Genomic DNA, 18,483 nt, shown 5'->3' with positions numbered 1-18,483 from the left:
CAGTCGTGTTGTGCTTAACAAAAGCATCTTTTAGGTGAGAGAGTTGCAGCTTTAGCCACATTCTCCTTGTTCTTCATGACACAGAGAAGCGGATGCAACCCACACTCCCAGAAAGTCCTCCTTTAGCCTGCCAAGAAGAGAAATAAAATAAGATGGAGTTACATTTATCAAAGGGAGATTGATGGGGAAACAGGGTGTGGCTTTCTGAGCCTCCTGTGGTGAAGGTGTCGTCAGTGAAGTCAGGCCAGGCTGGGCCAAGTCCTTCAGTGGAGATTTCTTCTCCATTTTTTCTTCTCACCCCCTTGAGTAGCACACACGTTATGCAGCTTGCATGGTGCTTACTGGTGTTGTTTGATTGCCTCCTATTCACTTTGTTGGTGAGGGAGGGATTCTCTCCCTCTGGTTACAGGAATGGCACAACACCTGCCACTGGACAGGTGAGATGGACAGTGGCTTATTAGTCACACGTTCTCCAAGCCCAAGGGATGAGGCTACCCATGCATGCAGGGCCCCACTGGGGGGGGGTGTCACTTGGGACCAGAGTGAACAATTGGGGGCAGTGGGAGGCAGGCTTTGTAGTAGTCAAGAGGGTGGGGTGTCCCCTGGTCCACGTGGAGGATGTGATAGGCCTGTTTGCATAATTCTGGGGGATAAGCAGGCACTGTGTCTGGTGCCTTGATAAGGAGGGCTGCTCGGGTGGGAGACCCAATCTGTGGGGGCAGAAGGGGAGGTGAACCAGTGGTCAGGCCATTTTAAGTCTTCCCGCTTTTACCAGATGTTAAGGCAGCAGAGAGTATTGAGTCTTAATTTTAGGTCTTGCACCACAGGTGTGTACCTTAGACACCATGAGGTTTAAACATGCAGCTCATCGCTTAGTACCTGGACGATATTTGACATTAGGTAACCACATGGTTCCAGAATTTCTAGTGGGGATCTACCCAGGGGGAGCATTATTATTTGTATGTGTGTATGGGGGGCTTTTTTTTTTTTTTTTTGGAGTAGAGTTGATTTACAATGTGTTAGTGTCAGGTGTACAACAAAGTGATATATATATCTATAAATATATGTATTCTCTATATATCCATATATATTCTATACATAGAATATATATGTCCATATATACATTCTATACATAGAATATATATATCCATATAGTCTATATATTCCATATATAGAATATATATATCCATATATATTCTACACATAGAATATATATATTCTACATATTCTATATATAGAATATATATCCAAATATATCCTATGTATTCTGTACATAGAATATATATATGCATATATGTATTCTATGTATTCCAGACATAGAATATATATATCTATATATATATTCTATGTATTCTATACATAGAATATATATATCCATATCTATATTCTATATATTCTATATGTAGAAAAAATATATATCCATATCCATAGTCTATATATTCTATATATAGAACATATATATATCCATATTTATATTCAATATATTCTATATATAGAATATATATATATATATTCAGATTCTTTTCCCTTATAGGTTATTATGAACTATTGAGTATAGTTTCCCTGCTATACAGTAGGTCCTTGCTGGTTATCTGTTTTTTACCTAGTAGTGTGTATATGTCGATCCTGAGCTCCTAATTCATCCCTTCCCACAAGGGGAGCAGTAGCGACTTGAGAAGAATTCTTTTTTTTTTTTAACCCTGTTTGGGAACATTTGCCCTTTAATTTGCATTTAAAATCAGCTTCTTTAAATATTTTAGTTACAAATTCTGAATATGAAGACATAGGAGATGCTGCAGGCAATCAGTACTGGCTCCCACCCCTTCCCCCTACCCCAACCCCCAAGCCTTGCTTCTTTGCTCAAAGTGCATATGGACATCCTGCACTAAATAAATGGCTCCCCGTGTCAGTGTCAGCAGCCTCAGGACTGGATGCAGTTGGATACGAAGCGATGAAGCCCAGTAGCTTTCATGACAGGATGTGTGCATTTAACCATGCTCCGAAGAACGCCAATGATTGTGCCCAGACCCAAGGCAGTACCTCAGAGTTGACATTGGCCGTTTCCCCACTGTGTACTGGCATCTTGGGCTGGTTTCCACCACAATCCATCCTCTCCCAGACCTGTGTTCTGTGGCGGAAGAGCTAAGGCTCTGCCCCCTAAGGGCCATGATACAGAAAGGAACAGAACTGCTTCTTCAGCTCACAGGCTTAAACCAATGGAATTTAAAAGCTCAAGACAATGTGAGCCAGTCCACAGGAAGCCTCCTTCACTCCAATCTCTGCCAGGCGCCATCCAGCCCTTGGTTGGGACACGCTCTGTCTCACTGCCAAGATGTGCTAGAATCTGCTCTAGATGAGAACAATGTGGTAGAATGGTCCCAGTGGTCTGGAAAGGTTGGCACCACAACAGCTGGGCGTGCTTGTGCCAAAGTGGGTCTTCCTGGTACAGAGCTATGACGGAGAGTGTGAGGGCAGGCCTGGGCTCTGCTCCAGTCTCATTGATAACCTCTGACCTCAGAATCTGTCCTCCCACTCAACACTGCCTACCCATCCCCTGCCCCTCCAGATCCCCCAACCTGTGCTTCCTGGAAAAGGTAGAAGAGGCAGCTTGAAGTCAGTGACAGCTAAGAATGAAGGTGCCATTTAAGAAGCAAAGCAGCACCTCCTGGCCTCTGGTCAATACCTCCACACGGGTGGAACCGAGTAAGGACGTGCACAGCCAGGACAGAGGCTGCTCCGAGCTCGGGAGGCACAGCACCCTCCTAGGCGTCTCTGGAGAACAGACTTTCAAGAGATAGAAACTTAATCACTTGGTCCCCGGCAGTTTCCCTGTGGTATACTGGATGGGGGAGAAGCAAAATTATCTCTGCGGAGGGCTAATGGAGGAAAGGCAGGAATATTAATGAGCATCCATTAAGGCTCTCTCTCTCCCTCAAGCCTAAGGAAATCAGATATTCGAATGTAAGAGAAGGGTGCAGAGAGGGAGAGAGCCTGGCAGGAACACCAAGGAGAGAGCTGTGACTGCTGGATACATAGTGCCCTGGTTTCCTTGCTTCAGAACAACAGCATATGCCTGTCTGTCACCAGGCTAACCCGGGGCCCGTGAGGGGACAGGGAGAAGGCTGGTTTTCAGTTCCTGCATGGTTGATGTGTAGGGCACATGGCTTCCTCCTACAGGTCCAATAGGAGGTCTCTGGGATCCTCTACCGCTGCCTTGATTTTGCGGAGTTAAGTCACGGCCTCTCTGCCATCCATCAGCCGGTGATCATACGTCAGGGTCACGTACATTATGGGCTGCATCTCCAACTTGCCTCCCACGACCACTGGCCTATCAAAGATGGCGTGCATGCCCAGGATGGCAGACTGAGGGGGTTTGATGATGGGCGTTCCAAAGAGCGAGCCAAAACGCCTCCGTTGCTGACGGTGAAGGTACCACCATCCATATCTTCAATGGCAAGTTCATTCTTCCGGGCCTTCTCTCCCGGTTCACTGATGGTTCGCTCAATAGTGGCATAATTCCGAGTTTCCACATTCCTGATGACGGGAAACACCAGACCCGAGGGGGGGCCACCGCAACGCTGATGTCAGTATAATCCCTACACACCACCTCTTCGGTTGTATCGTCAATCGCTGCATTTACAACAGGCTGCTGCTTCAAGGCAAAGGCCGAGGCCTTCACGAACGCCGACATGAAGCCTAGTGTGAGGTTATGTTTCTTCAGAAAAGCATCTTTGTGCCGAGCCCTCATCTCCTGGGTGTTACTCATGTCAATCTCACTGAAAGTGGTAAGCACTGCTCAGTTGTTCTGAGCCTCCTTTAGATGCTGAGCAATGGGCTGCCGCATCCTATTCATTTTCTCCCGATGTTCTGAACGCAGACCTGTGCCAGCTCCTGGCTCCACTACTGGAGGGGCAGCAGTGGGTTTTACGGCAGACACTGGTTTGCTAGTGAGAGGTTGTGAGGGCGAGGGCACTGGTGGCATCTGAGTGGGTACGGATGCTGCAGGGGGAGGAGGAACTGCCGATGCCGCAGGTTCTGCTTTTCGGGCTGTGGCAGCAAGAGCTTCGGCTGGCTTGGCCTTAGCAGGAGCAGTGCCAGTTTTCCTGAGTGTGAAAAGAGGAGTGCCTCCTTCTACTTTTCCCCCATCAGGTACCAAAAGAGCTTCAATCGTGCCGTTTGCTGGTGATGGAACCTGCACAGATGTCTTGTCAGTTTCAATCTCACAAACCACTTCACCTTCTGCAAGATGAAGCTTTCTCCCACCTGACATCCCCTTCTGTGACAGATCCTGCAAGTACATCGTCCTCGCACACAGCTGTAGCTCTGAAAAAGCGAACACTGAAGACACTACTGCTGTAAATGACAATCTTCCTGCTGTCAGAGTAACCTGGTCCCTGACATAAGGAGATCCCAGGCAGGGAACGTCTCCCTAGAGGGCAGTTCCCCTTCTGGAAGGCGGAGAGCGAGCCGCTGAACGCCCGGGACAGGCAGCGGGACCGGGACAGCATTGCGGCGGCAGCAGCGGCGGCGATGGCAGAGCCTTGAGAAGAACTTTTAACCTGCCTCCCCGACTTGAGGTTATAGTAGAACAGTGGTTCTCATCTGGTGGTGTGTGTTAGAATCACCCGTGGTGTGTTTGAACCTTCAGAAGCCTGCCTCTGTCAGCCAATGGACAAGACCCTCCAGGGCTGAGCACGCCTTCAGCTTGCCTGTAGAGCTGAGGTGGAGAATCTTCATTGTGGGGAGCCAGGATCGAAGGGGATGACAGAGCGCATGGAGACAAACAGAGAGATAATAAAAGCCTCCACCTGTTTGGGACAGAGCCTTCCTCTTTGCTGTCCTTCCTATGCCCGTGAGAGGAAACAGCAACAACAAGAAAGAAAAAGATTATAAAAAGAATTAAAATTAGGAATGTAAAAGAAACATATACAGTTTAAGCTAAAGAATTTAAGAAAGACATGTCTTAATGAATAAAGGTAGAATAAGCAGAACTGAAATATAAGGGAATCAAGTTTCACAAAGATAAAAGATTAAGAATTGCACAAAATAAGTATTAAAAAATTGAGTACTGAGGATATAAGATTTAAAAGTACATTTAAAACATTAAAAGAAAAATTAGAAAACAGTATTAGTGTTATTAAGGATAAAATTTAAAGGGATACAATTTATCCTCTGTAACATGCAATTTAAACTATGTTGCGGCTGGCTGACACGTTTGTTTATAGGGTCTATGCTTAAATAATAACGAGCATTCCCAGGAAGACCTCATATCCCATGTTTGGAACTGGAGGCTAGTTGACCAGTCGAATAATTCAATTAAAGTCGTAAATCATAAAAATGTAGAGGCCTTAAACATTTATTTTAACTTGAAATATGTAAATGTATATTTACTGCCAATTTTTTGGATGTAGAAGAAAGGTCTTTTCTTTAAATAATAGTCCCATGATTAGAACTACCCATTGTCTTTCTAACGAACATACTCATTGGTCTGTCTAGAAATTCCAGTTTTGATTTCTTTGAAAGTAGAGCAGAAATTTAAAGGCACTTGCAAAGTACTCTAAATGCATAAATCTCTTTGGATTTCAGATTCCCCCCTGCCACCTGAGCTTTATGACACTTCATTTGATGACAAGTTTTTAAGGTGACTTACATATATGGGTCTTTTCAAAGTACTCCATTAATTTTACATAGGGAAAAAAGTTCTTTTCTTTTTCTTTTTTTTTTTTTTTTGCGGCATGCGGGCCTCTCACTGCTGTGGCCTCTCCCGTTGCGGAGCACAGGCTCCAGACGCGCAGGCTCAGTGGCCATGGCTCACGGGCCCAGCTGCTCCGCAGCATGTGGGATCTTCCCGGACCGGGGAACGAACCCGTGTCCCCTGCGTCGGCAGGCGGACTGTCAACCACTGTGCCACCAGGGAAGCCCCAGGGAAAAAAGTTCTTTTCATGCTCATATTTCATTGACTTCCATGATACTTATTTAAATTGTGTAATTACAATAAGACTAACTTGGATACACCAGCATGGGAACAAACATAACCCACCCTGGTAAGTGAAGACTTTGGTGGGTGGTGATGCCAAACCTGCTAGTTGCCAGGGCTCACAGTGCCTTAATCAACCAGTGTGATTTAAGAGAAAGAATACAGACTACAGCAGAGGTTCTCAAAGTGGGGTTCCCAGAGCAGCCGCAGCCTCACCTGGGAACCTCTACAAATACACATTTTCAGGGTTGGCCCCCAACTACTGAATCAGAAATCCTGAGGTGGAGCCCGGCAGCAGACTGCTTTGAGAAGCCCTTCAGGCGATTCTGAGGCTCCATCAAGGCTGAGAACCACTGGATTAGAACATAGGTTCTAGGTGACCCATGTGTTGCCAAGTAGAGGTCGAGACAAGAACTCCTACTGTTCTGATGCTCATGATAAAAAGTCCGTCTAATCTCCAACACAATCATATTTATTTTACATTAGGAACTTGCAGTTGGTTGAAAGAAAAAGAGCTTTTAAGTTTCTTTTGGTGATGGAAATGAGTAATAGAAAATGAGCAAGGAGAAAGAGCAGGCTGCCAAGACCGAGGACAGTCTTTAACTCAATCTAAGTTTTCACAAATGAATCCTCTCCTTTCCCATTCTTTCCCTGCTTGTTGAAACACTCAAATTCTACTGGTTTTATTGTGAAAGCTTCAAAGAATGGCCTCTTTTTTGTTTGAGAAATTTTGTTTTGCTTCCTCACAGGCACTGGGGGAGGACTCCATGGTGAGGAACTTTATGATAATTTTCATTAATTGAGCATGGCAAGGTCAGCATGCTGTTTCCCCTTTTGCTGACAATGGCGAAGAGGTACTATGTGTCACAGTGAAGCAGGACTGAGATTCTCACCCTGCCACTTGCCTGTGGAATCTGCACTTTATTAGCTGGGTGTTGGGGAGTTTTCACTTTAACCCCTAACAAGGATGGCATCATGTGAATGTGAGGGTGAATCCTTTCCGAGGATGTTAGTGGTTTCTGGGGGCAGGTCCAAAGTGACATTCTCGGATTCTCTCTACTTCTATTCCATCCTCTCATGTTAGCTAAATCTCAGTGACCTTTATTGTAATCAAGACTTTTAAGAATATTGTTTTTGAACATTTTTGGGTTGATCATTTAAAAATGCTAATCAGAGGGCTAAATTAAAAATGAAAACTCAAGGACAGAGAGAATATTTACCAAAGGTCACATGTATTGTCTAGGTATTTCAGTGGAAGGTCATCAACATTAAAGAAGGTCCCAAATGTCAAAAGAAACTCCTTCCCAAAACTTCTGTTGATTTTTGAAATTACAAAAAATTCATAATCTTTATAGAAAATTTAGAAAATACAGATAAAAACAGAAAATAAAAATATCTTATAACCCCGTTACCCAGACAACCACTAGCTACATACGCATACACATATTTATCAAACTTTGATGAATACGCTCTGTAATCTACTTTTGTTCATGTAATTAATCTATGTATTTTTTGGGGGATGGTAAATATAGATCTGCTTCATTATTTTTAATATTATTTTATCAAACTAATCCCTATTCTTAGACCTAAAAGTTATTTTTAGCCTATTCCATACGGTGACTTTTCATTATCTATATATCTTTCCAATAATAATTTCTTTAGTTTCTCTCTTACTAGACAAGTTTCCATTATTTAAAATCCCATTTTTATGTATAAAAATAAGACAAACGTATTATTAATTTGAAAGTAGTTTCAGATTATATATGTAGGTTACTGATAACTTTGGCTTCAAGAAATTAGCTTGCTGTAACAAATATAACCAGCTTATACATTTAAAACCTTCATCTTTTCTGACAAAATTCTATTTGCTGAGATTGTTTTGTATTTTATTCTTCCAACTGCCTTCTGAATTTTTAAAGGCAACAAGATGAGAGCAGTCTGTTAATATGAGTAAAGACTATATGCTTAAGGGGAGTCATGAAACCTGTTAGAATGAATGCTTTGCCGTGCAAAACCATCCCAGCCTGTGGGGTCTGTGTTTAGATGACAAAGACAAAGATGATGTCTTTGCGTGTGTGTGTGTGTGTGTGTGTGTGTGTGTGTGTGTTGGGTGGGGTGTGTAGGAGGCCCTCAACTCTAGTCTGATGTTTTGCACTCTTTTCCTCACTGTATCTGTTGACCCTTACACTTTTCAATAATAATGTAATTTTTGTTAGAATAAGACGGAAGAAATAACTGCGGAGGGAGCCGAAGGGGAAGCGGAGGAAGAGGAAGCTGAGAAAGGAGAAGAGGAGGGGCCAGGAGAAGAGGAAGAAGGAGAAGAGGAAGAAGGAGAAGAGGAAGAAGATTCTTAGGCCTTTTCATGCTTTATTCTTCCACTTATCCAGGTAGCCACATTGCTCTGGGGTTGAAGGTTTGTTTATTACAGTCTGCCATGTAGAGCACATTTCACTTGGTGATAGAAGTGGATTTCAATTCGATCTATTTGTCTGTCTTCCCGAGGCCCTGGGCTGCCCCTTCCTGGAGCCACAGGGCTGGTGAACTCTACCGGACCCGTTTCTTGGGCGCTAGGGCGAGGAAGGCCTGTGGTTGGTATGATTTCTAGGAAAAAGCATAACTTTGAGGTGAGGAAGAGTTTGTTCTGTACTTCCTCCCTTCTCTTCCTCTTTATTTAAGTGAAAGCACAGGATGTGTTCTGTTATCAGCGTTCTATCACATGGACTCCTTTACTGACCAACACACTTACGTATCCATAGGAGAGTTTACAATCGATGTTCATAACAATGGCAATAAATTACAACCTAAAAATACCACAGAGCTGGCTTCTCATGAAAAAATTATTGCTACTAGAGATTCAACGATAAGTGCTTGATATTACATTTATTCCATTATATTCATTGATTTATATCAAAATATTCATTTATTCAATATTAGCCCAAACACTCATGTGGAAACACTTTGGAATATGGTGAAGTCACTTGAGGTAACTTTGACAAGTACACTTGTTGCCTTGTAATTTTTTTTTTTTAACATCTTTACTGGAATATAATTGCTTTACAATGGTGTGTTAGTTTCTGCTTTATAATAAAGTGAATCAGCTATGCATATACATATATCCTCATATCTCCTCCCTCTTGCATCTTCCTCCCACCCTCCCTGTGCCACCCCTCCAGGTGGTCATAAAGAACCGAGCTGATCTCCCTGTGCTATGCGGCTGCTTCCCACTAGCTATCTATTTTACATTTGGTAGCGTATATATGTCCATGCCACTCTCTCACTTCGTCCCAGCTTACCCTTCCCCCTCCCCGTGTCCTCAAGTCCATTCTCTGTGTCTGCGTCTTTGTTCCTGTCCTGCCCCCACGTTCTTCAGACCAGTTTTTTGTTTTTTTAGATTCCATATATATGTGTTAGCATACGGTATTTGTTTTTCTCTTTCTGACTTCACTCTGTATGACAGACTCTAGGTCCATCCACCCCATTACAAATAACTCAATTTCGTTTCTTTTATGGCTGAGTAATATTCCATTGTATATATGTGCCACATCTTCTTTATCCATTTATCAGTCGATGGACACCTAGGTTGCTTCCATGTCCTGGTTATTGTACATAGAGCTGCAATGAACATTTTGGTACATGACTCTTTTTGAATTATGGTTTTCTCAGGGTATATGCCCAGGAGTGGGATTGCTGGGTCGTATGGTAGTTCTATTTTTAGTTTTTTAAGGAACCTCCATTCTCCATAGTGCTGCCTTGTAATTTTAAACTTATACTGACCATTAAAAAAGAATTATGTACTTCTTAATAGTCTGGTGAGTGCCACATAAATATATTAATAAGATAATGATAATGGATATTGAGATCACAGAGGAAATGCTCAAATATTGTGGGCCATACAGATAAGACGGTAGGTATGAAAACATCAAAAGATCATTAAGAGCTATAAAAATATCTGGTTTAACAGACAGTTAGCAAATACCCATGTAAATGTTATGTTTTTATTGACCTTTTTTATTTTATATTTTAATTTAATTTAATTAATTTATTTTATTTTTTATTGACCTTTTTTATTTGACCTTGCAACCAAGGCAGCTGTTTATTCTCTAGGGCAGTGAGGCTTACAGTTTGCTCTGGTGCCATAAGTGTTCTTGTTAATTTAAATCAAAAAAAATTTAGTCTCCTTTCTGTCCATATTATGCCTCCGCTGAAACATGTAAGATAGATTTGGGTGCTGTTGATATCAGGGGAGCAGGAAGAAGAGGAGGATGACGGAGTGAGCGCTGGACACACAGTAGGTCTTCAGTTAAGGTCTGCGGTCACACTTGGAGCCTGCCTAGTGAAGGGCGGACAAAAGGCTTCCGCTGGATAAAGAAAAAGAAATCCCCAGTGCTTGTAAATATCGGCTAACAAACAGCTCTGCTCTATGTACCAAAGACCGATTTGAATATTAGAATCTCCCCTCTTAATTTACTTACACTTATACATAAAATACTACTATTAAAAAATGAATATATTTTTAGGAAATCTTGGAGCTGGTGGGAGTAGCCTACCGGACAACGAAAGTTTCATCACTCCTTTATTCAAATTACAAAGCAAATCCAGCCCATCATTTGATGTTTTCCCAGGTGGTTTCTTTCATGTTGTGGACACATAGACATCTATTTTAGGGCCAATGATTGTCTTTTTGGAAGTGATCCCATTTCCTTTCTTTTTTATTTTCTTCTAAATAAAAGAAAATAAAAAATTACTATTGAGCAGTCTGTTGTCAGTCTGATTAGTGCCCCTAATCCCATTTCTAAGGAATGAATAGGGGCTCAGTTTTGGAAAAAAAGAAAACTGGCGAGTTTTACTTTTAGAAATTTTATCTGAAGAATGATGGGAAAGGAAAATATGCCAATATTTATCATTATACCAACTCCCCCAACAGTAAAAGACTCATAAATACTGTTTAAATTCATTTCCATTCACTCCGTTTGTAAAGTTCTTTTAAAATTATTCAATTTTAATGTAATTATAAAAAAAAGTTGAATGTGAAATGACACAGCTGAGAGGGAATCCTTCACATAGCCAGATGGCTTGATAGGCTGATTTTGGGGAAAAGAAAGGCATATATCGCTGTGGCCAGCCCATTTTGACTGTTTCTCTGATGGCTTCTGGTTTGGAATTACTATCTTTGTCATGAGGTCAAAATGCCTGACACTGAAGGAGGGAATCAGACAGCTTCCTAAAACCCACTCCCGACCCCCAGAGAGATCCAATGTCCTTCATGAAAATGCAACATGGCCGTGCAATCAGGCATTTCACTGGGCAGACCATTCATTGTCTAAAGACAAACCCATCTCGTAGCTCATGGATCTGCCAGGCATTTTACTTGAAAAGGTGGTTCTAGGACTGTGGCAATGAATGGAACTATGAAACATTTCTCATTTCCTGTGTTTGAAATTGATGCTAAATTGATGCCCCGGGAGAGACAGTGTCTAGTCTGAGACTGAGTTCTGTCTCCTAACAGGCTGCTGCTTGGTACTGTCCTCCAGTCTAGCTGTGGACCGTTTCAATTTCCTCCCCCAGGACTAGGCTGTAAATTCAGCCTCTCCATTTTCCATGAAAATGCGGTGGGGAAACTATAATTGAAGGTGTCAACTTCCTTCTTTTTTTTTTAATGTTGAAATCCAATTTATTTCCAAAGACTCTTATGTCTTTATTTTTACATTCTTACATTTTCCTGCCTTAAGCAATGGTATTTTATGACTATTTAATTTCAAAATTGTAAGAGAAACGGCCCACAGACATCCCTACCAGTATTAGGAGACAATGTCTGCATCCCTTTTACGATAATATCTGCTTAGTATTTACTTAACACTTCCCTGTTAATCATTCTCAATTCCTTTTGCATTTTAAAATTTTTAAATTTTTTATCAATTTTTATTGGTGTATAGTTGCTTTACAATGTTGTGTTAGTTTCTGCTGTACAGCAAAGTGAATCAGCTATGCGTATACATATATCCACTCTTTCTTGGATTTCCTTCCCATTTAGGTCACCACAGATCATTGAGTAGGGTTCCCTGTGCTATACCGTAGGTTCTCATTAGTTAACTATTTTATACATAGTAGTGTATATATGTCAATTCCAGTCTCCCAATTAGTCCCAGCCCCTCCTTCTCTCCTTGGTAACCATAAGTTTGTTCTCTACGTCTGTGGAAGATATCAACTTCCTTCTATGTTTGATAGTTTAGCACAGAGAAAGGATATAAACATCATTTGGTTTTCCACGAGAAAAAATTAATTTCCTTTCTTTGCACTTGATGAGTAGTGGTTTCTAGAATAAAAAGCAATACTTCCCTTGATTGCATGTTGAAGAGTTCAGTTTTTGATAAACATTCTCTGTCTCTCGTTAACAGTCTTCTTCCTAATATTTTCCCTTTCTTTTAGGAAACCCAAGCCACGAAGCACCATTTCAACTCTCTTCCCACAAACCAAATTCAACAAAATGCTTTGGCTCGAAGCTAGCACACGTCTGTCAGTACATCCAGGGTTCACCGAGGAATTGTATGATCTGACACGGTTAGATCTCCATGCATATACCTGCTTAATCATATCAACATGAAATCAAATGTGAAGATAGCACATGCACATCTTCATGGGCCTGACATTTGTGGCCTTTGCTTAATTTTTTGCTCTGCATGAATAGACCTTCTAATACCCTGAAAAAATTTCAAAATATAGAACTTCTCTTTGTGATATGACAAAAGTATTTCTTTGTATGTGCCTTATGCTACTTTTCTCAGAACTAGCTTTGAAAATGAAGAGATTTATAGAGAACAATCATACTAATAAAGATGAATAGCAAATATCTTGTCCCAAGGAGGAGATTTCTTCATTTCTAGTCTCTCTGTGTATAACCTGAACTCAATCTGTCTCTTGCAGAGCCTGAATGCTCAGCAGAACTTTTCTGTCTCCATTGGGATGGATCCTTTTTGTTGCACTGATTATTCGGTCCATGTTTTCAAATGTCATGTCTTGTTATGTCGTATTTATATTACACACCGCTGCATACACTGTCTCCGAAGCCTTGTTTAAATGTCACGGCCGTCCACATGTGTAGGGGTCAGGATGCAGACAAATAAATTCTCCACCCAGTGCCCTTTGCTCGTTTCTATGCTGGAGGGAGTGGCTGCTTCTGCTTCTCTCGCGTTGGCGTTGATTGATTTGCAGTCATGGCTGCTACGTGCAAAGCCCGTGACTGTAATTTTGCCTCTTGATTGTCTGTTCAGCAAGAGCTGGTCCGGCCCCATGACTTGTTCACCAGGTAGGTTTGAAGCGATTCTCTGCTCACCTGTCCCATCTCAGTGTCTGATAGCTATGTTTTTCTTTATGGTAAGAAGTTGCTGACATCTCTCCCCTACCCGTGTATGTGCTGCTCTCCGTGTCTTTTTCTTGCAGCCAACGTTGCTTCTGTACTCTCAGAAGGGCCCTTCCCCTGCTGTTTTCCTAATTAAGGACAATGATGGCCATCGGATTGGAGTGGCCATGAGCTTTTCCTCCTTCTGAATCTGCCTATTGATTTTGCAGCTAAGCCTGTTGGTGTCTTTGGGGAATGTAGTCTCTGGTGGCAGAAGTCGTGTGGCTCACAGGATCTCTGGCAAACAGCTCTTTTCTTGTTACGTTAATAACAAAAAGAGGCATTTTGAGGAGAATGAAGATGTTTTTATTCCAAATTGTTGAAGTAGACTACTTTGAAGACATTTCTCCCTAGTTAAAAATAAGGTGAGAGGGGCTTCCCTGGTGGCGCAGTGGTTGAGAGTCCGCCTGCCGATGCAGGGGACACGGGTTCGTGCCCCGGTTCGGGAAGATCCCACATGCCTCGGAGCGGCTGGGCCCGTGAGCCATGGCCGCTGAGCCTGCGCGTCCGGAGCCTGTGCTCCGCAACGGGAGAGGCCACAGCAGTGACAGGCCCGCGTACTGAAAAAAAAAAAATGGGTGAGAGACTGCAGTGGGATGGAAATTCATATAATTAAAACTTAGTTCCTATTTTATACTTCGTTGCATTAAATTATGTCCCGTCTAAAAAGCGTCACAATTTTATAGCACCTCCATACCCAAATAGGCTTTAAGTTTTTGTTGTTGCTTGGGCTGACTTTTAGCTCTTGTGGTAGAGTAGGATAGAGATAGATTTATTTAGCTAGGTGCCAATTTCCCTCCTATTTCTCATATTTTTAAATGAAGGTAAATATTTGTGCTAATAATAAGCAGAGTAGACTGCTTATTTAAATTGACTTAATTTTTTCTTACGTTGTCTTCCTGTAGTTAGGAAATTAGTATTCTCATAAATATTCTTTAGTCACTCACATTTCATTTTCTATTAAATACTATTAAAATGCAAAAATCACTTAGGTCAATAATACCATGTAGCTAGTATCAGTTCTCTTTCAGATTTGGTTTCACCTATAACCTCCAGTGGCACAGTGACAAATAGGGGCTGTGTGATATCAAAATATAGTTTAAAAAATCCACTTGCTTTATCAATATAGGAAGTTTCTAGAAACTAAGCAGCATTATAAATATGCAAAAAAGAATAACTCAAAAGAAAAACCCAAGTGAATAAGCAAAATCCGTCTGCAAAAAGAAAAGACCAGAGACATGGAGCAATTCTATGATGATCTGAAGCTAATAGAGTTTCAAGTTGATTAGTCTACAGAGGGCCTGAACATTCAAAGTAACTGTTTCTTTTTTATTCTTTAACTTGAAAAGCAAGTACACAAAAATTTGAGTGCATTTTTTAACCACTGAACAGTAAATACTTCCTTCTCCACTTTTCCTCTTTGGGGTTTCCTTGCATTTCTTTGGGCTGTAATCTTCCTTTGTTACAAGGATACAAGGTATGCAATAAGGAGGGTTTATCGTTGTCATCGACTTTTCTAGATTAAAATGTGAGAGGTGTAGAAAGGGAGTGGAATGTTTTGCCTGCAAGGTTCCTTGAGGAGTATATAGAAAAGTTTTCTTTAAAAAACAATGTAAGTGTCAAACCTGTGCAAGGGTGGTGAGGGTAAGGCGACCCTAGTGAGTTGTAATAATAGAGAATGACCACTAGGTGGTGATAAAAGACAAGCTCCTTGATACAGCATTGCTGTCCCAGAGCGCTGCTGGCTACGTGTGCTGTTTAGGGTACTGTTGAGGTCAGAAGGTGGGCATACATCATTACACTTACAAATAACTTTATGACAAACGTCTCTGTATGTAAACCATTTGATAATGGAGTATTTTCTTATAATACATGCCAAGGAATAAAGTTATTGGATTAAAGCAAAAACAAAACACAGCAAAACAAAAAAACCACACACACACACAAACACACACACAAAAGAAGGTGGGCATAAAGTATTTGTCCACCAGACAGAAGAAAAACAAACAAAACGCCTCCAAACCCGTTGGTCAATTAATCAGTATATTGTTTATAATGTTTTTATCCAAGACAATTAATTTTGGGCAAAATGTTGTACATTCTTTTTTTTTTGCGGTACGCGGGCCTCTCACTGTTGCCTCTTCCGTTGCGGAGCACAGGCTCCGGACGCGCAGGCTCAGCGGCCGTGACTCACGGGCCTAGCCGCTCCGCGGCATGTGGGATCCTCTCGGACCGGGGCACAAACCCGTGTCCCCTGCATCGGCAGGCGGACTCTCGACCACTGCACCACCAGAGAAGCCCATTGTGCATTCTTAAAAGCCGTTAAAACCAGTCATTGATGTTTGAATTTCACACCCTTGCGTTACATAGGAGTCTAAAGTCGGTCAACAACTGATTGCCTACCGACAATTTTGATCAAGATACAGGATTGTCCTTTAGCCTGTAGGCTCTAGCTCCTCACTGAAGTGTAAACAGAACCCCGATTAGCCAAATGGCTGATTGTCTTCTCATGTTTTAAGCCTTTTAATCCTAATACAACATATTTCCAGATGTTTGGAAGTAGACTCATGATCCTTGCAAAAGCCTTCTTTTCACTGGTGCCTGAGACACTCGGCTTTTAGACTATTTGTTTTGGAAGGACTTTCTTGTAAGTAGAAAAAAATGAGTTGTGAAATCTCTAGAACACATCAGCCGGTCAGACAGGTCTTCCAGAACCAGACATCTGGAGCTTGTTTACAGATGTAGTAATGCTCTCAGGGGTGGAAGCTTCAAGTCAGGGAAGGGCTGCGCCAGGTGGGTGTGAGTAGCGCGGAGGGCGCGGGGGTCAGGAAAGAACGCGGGGGGAACACGGTCAAGTCCAGCAGACGCATCTTGTCAGCTCAGGAGGGTGACGCCTTTCCTCACCGACTCACGGGAAGCAAACTCACCGCTTAGGATTAAAATTAGCCTGCTGGATATTGCGTTTCACAGTACTTTTGCTTGCTGACATTTATGGGGTGCCCACTGTGAGTCGGGCTCTGTATCAAGGGCTCTACGTGATCCCTGCAGTAACCTGGTGAGGTGGACATGGTACCCATTTCACGGATGAGGAAGCTGAGGCACGGGGATGTCCAGTCCTCGTGTGAGGTTACACAGCCTGAAAATGGCCACGCTGGGACGGAGGTCTATGTGTGTTCTGATCCAAGGCCAGGACCAGCCTCCCAACAAACACTTTCCTCTCTGCCCTTGACCACTGCCACACCCCTGGGACAGTGCCTGGCTGGGTGGTGGGCAGTGGGACCTTGCCCACAGAACGCCTCCTTCCCCGGCCTCCTCTGGTCCACGTGTTCTGTCTTTAGACTCAGGGCCAGGCCCTGGAGTAAGGTGACTCGTACTTGTTGGCTGTGATCCACTGTGTGCTGGTTTCTTAGCTAAGCCATCAAAAAAATAAAATAAAATAAGATAAAATGGGAATTCCCTGGCGGTCCAGTAGTTAGGACTCGGCACTTTCACTGCCGGGGCCGGGTTCGATCCCTGGTCGGGGAACTAAGATCCCGCAATCCGAGCGTCCGAACAAACAAACAAACAAACAAAACCCCCCAAAAAACAAACAGAAAAAAAAACATTAGAGGGTAATTCCATTCCCCTCATTCTCAAGTTCTTGGGCTGCTCACTGTGGCCACAAATGCCAGCCCCAGTTTTAGAGGGATTTGAACCACCGTCAGCTGACAATACTCTAGAAATTGACTGGGGGTGGCTTTAGACCCCAAGTCTTAGGTTGCAGAGAGAAAAACTAAAAATTGTCATCTGTCTTTTCCAGTCTGGTTGTCCTTGGGTACACTCCACTCACTGATGCTGAAGGAGTGCCCAGAAATCCTCTGGGGCTGACCTGTCAACCACTGTCCAGTGATGCACCCATAGCAGCCAACCCCTCACGGTAGTTGTAGCTGAGGGGATGGTTCCTTCAGGCTCCTAGAATGACTTAATGAGGTAAAGTATACCTTCGTCCCAGGACATGAATTTTAGTTTGCTTGTTTTGTAGCAGGTCACTTTTCTCTGTGGTCTGTTATAAAAAATGTTTGTCTTCTTGGTTTACCCCTGGAATGAAACAAAAGTTATCTAGGGAGGAAAATAAAGCTCCTACTAGAAAACATCACACTCATAGAATAATTTCTCCTGAGCCTGCAAAAATAAAGCAGAGAAATGCAACCTGGCTTTATTTTTCTCTAAGGGCTACTCCTTAGATAGATATCTCTATAGATAACTTTCTCCAGCTTTTAACTACATTCAGAGAGATTTAAACCCTGAAATACTGGTAGGTCAAATCCACTAAAAATGTACCTGATGGTGTTTCAGAGTGGTTACAGGAGGATTTCCATGGTATGTGGAGATTATCTGCAAAATATCTAGGTACGAAAATGGGAGTTGTGCGTGGTTTCTGAACACACATGTTGGTGGTTATCCACCTGGATTGAATTCCTGGAATGTTTTTAGTACAATGATGGCATCTTCAACTCACTGTGAAGATTCTTGGTGGGGTCAGGCACCAAAGTATTTTTAGAAGCTCCTCAGATGTGAAGCTGGGTTTAAGAAATCCTGGCCAGGAGGCATTTAGATCCTGGGAAACACCCAATTCTTTCTCCCGCACCTGTATGGGACAATAAAGTCACTCCTCGTGGACTTTTACAAAGGAACCAGTGGTTTTCAAATATATATATATATATATATATATATATATATATATATATATATATATTAAGCCATGGAACACTTTGTTTAAACGGATCTCCACATAAAAATCAGGTGGAAGGAGAGCTGCTCTGAATGTAATTACAGGGACCTTGACCCCCAAGGGGACTCAATTCAGAGTACAGTTTGCAAACCCTTTGCTTGGTTGTAGATTTTTCTTTTTAGGTTGATTTACACATTGAGGTTAATTTACACAATAATATGTACCTGTGCTGTTTTTCCAACACTAGCCAATGTTTCAATTTTCTGACACTAACTGGATATCTTCCAAATCAATTCCGACACTGTCTCTTGGGGTTAGCTCAGTCCCATAAGACTGCCCCAACTTCAGACACCAGTGGAAAATGGGGTCCTCAGGCTTTCTGCATTTCTGTCCGGTGGA

General features: G+C 42.3%; 1 protein-coding gene and 1 pseudogene across 3 annotated transcripts in view; one reads left to right on the top strand and one right to left on the bottom strand.

Annotated features, from left to right (window-relative positions):
- The window catches only part of LOC114890845 (SH3 domain-binding glutamic acid-rich protein-like), a 63,996-nt gene extending 51,179 nt beyond the window's left edge, over window positions 1–12,817 (top strand). For all 3 annotated transcript variants that reach the window (XM_029214757.1, XM_029214755.1, XM_029214756.1), the window contains 2 exons: window positions 8,194–8,364; window positions 12,404–12,817. In XM_029214757.1, coding sequence (XP_029070590.1) covers window positions 8,194–8,331 — 138 coding nt within the window. In that variant the 3' untranslated portion in view covers window positions 8,332–8,364; window positions 12,404–12,817. The remainder of the gene's footprint in view (window positions 1–8,193; window positions 8,365–12,403) is intronic.
- LOC114890844 lies at window positions 3,172–4,508 on the bottom strand (annotated as a pseudogene).
- Window positions 12,818–18,483: the final 5,666 nt, after the last annotated feature.

The sequence above is a fragment of the Monodon monoceros genome, unplaced genomic scaffold (genome assembly GCF_005190385.1).
Source record: "Monodon monoceros isolate NGI ecotype Baffin Bay Population unplaced genomic scaffold, NGI_Narwhal_1 Super_Scaffold_11, whole genome shotgun sequence".
Taxonomy (NCBI): Eukaryota; Metazoa; Chordata; class Mammalia; order Artiodactyla; family Monodontidae; genus Monodon; species Monodon monoceros.
Note: the sequence above shows the minus strand (reverse complement) of the source record. Positions and strands in the feature narration are given on the sequence as shown.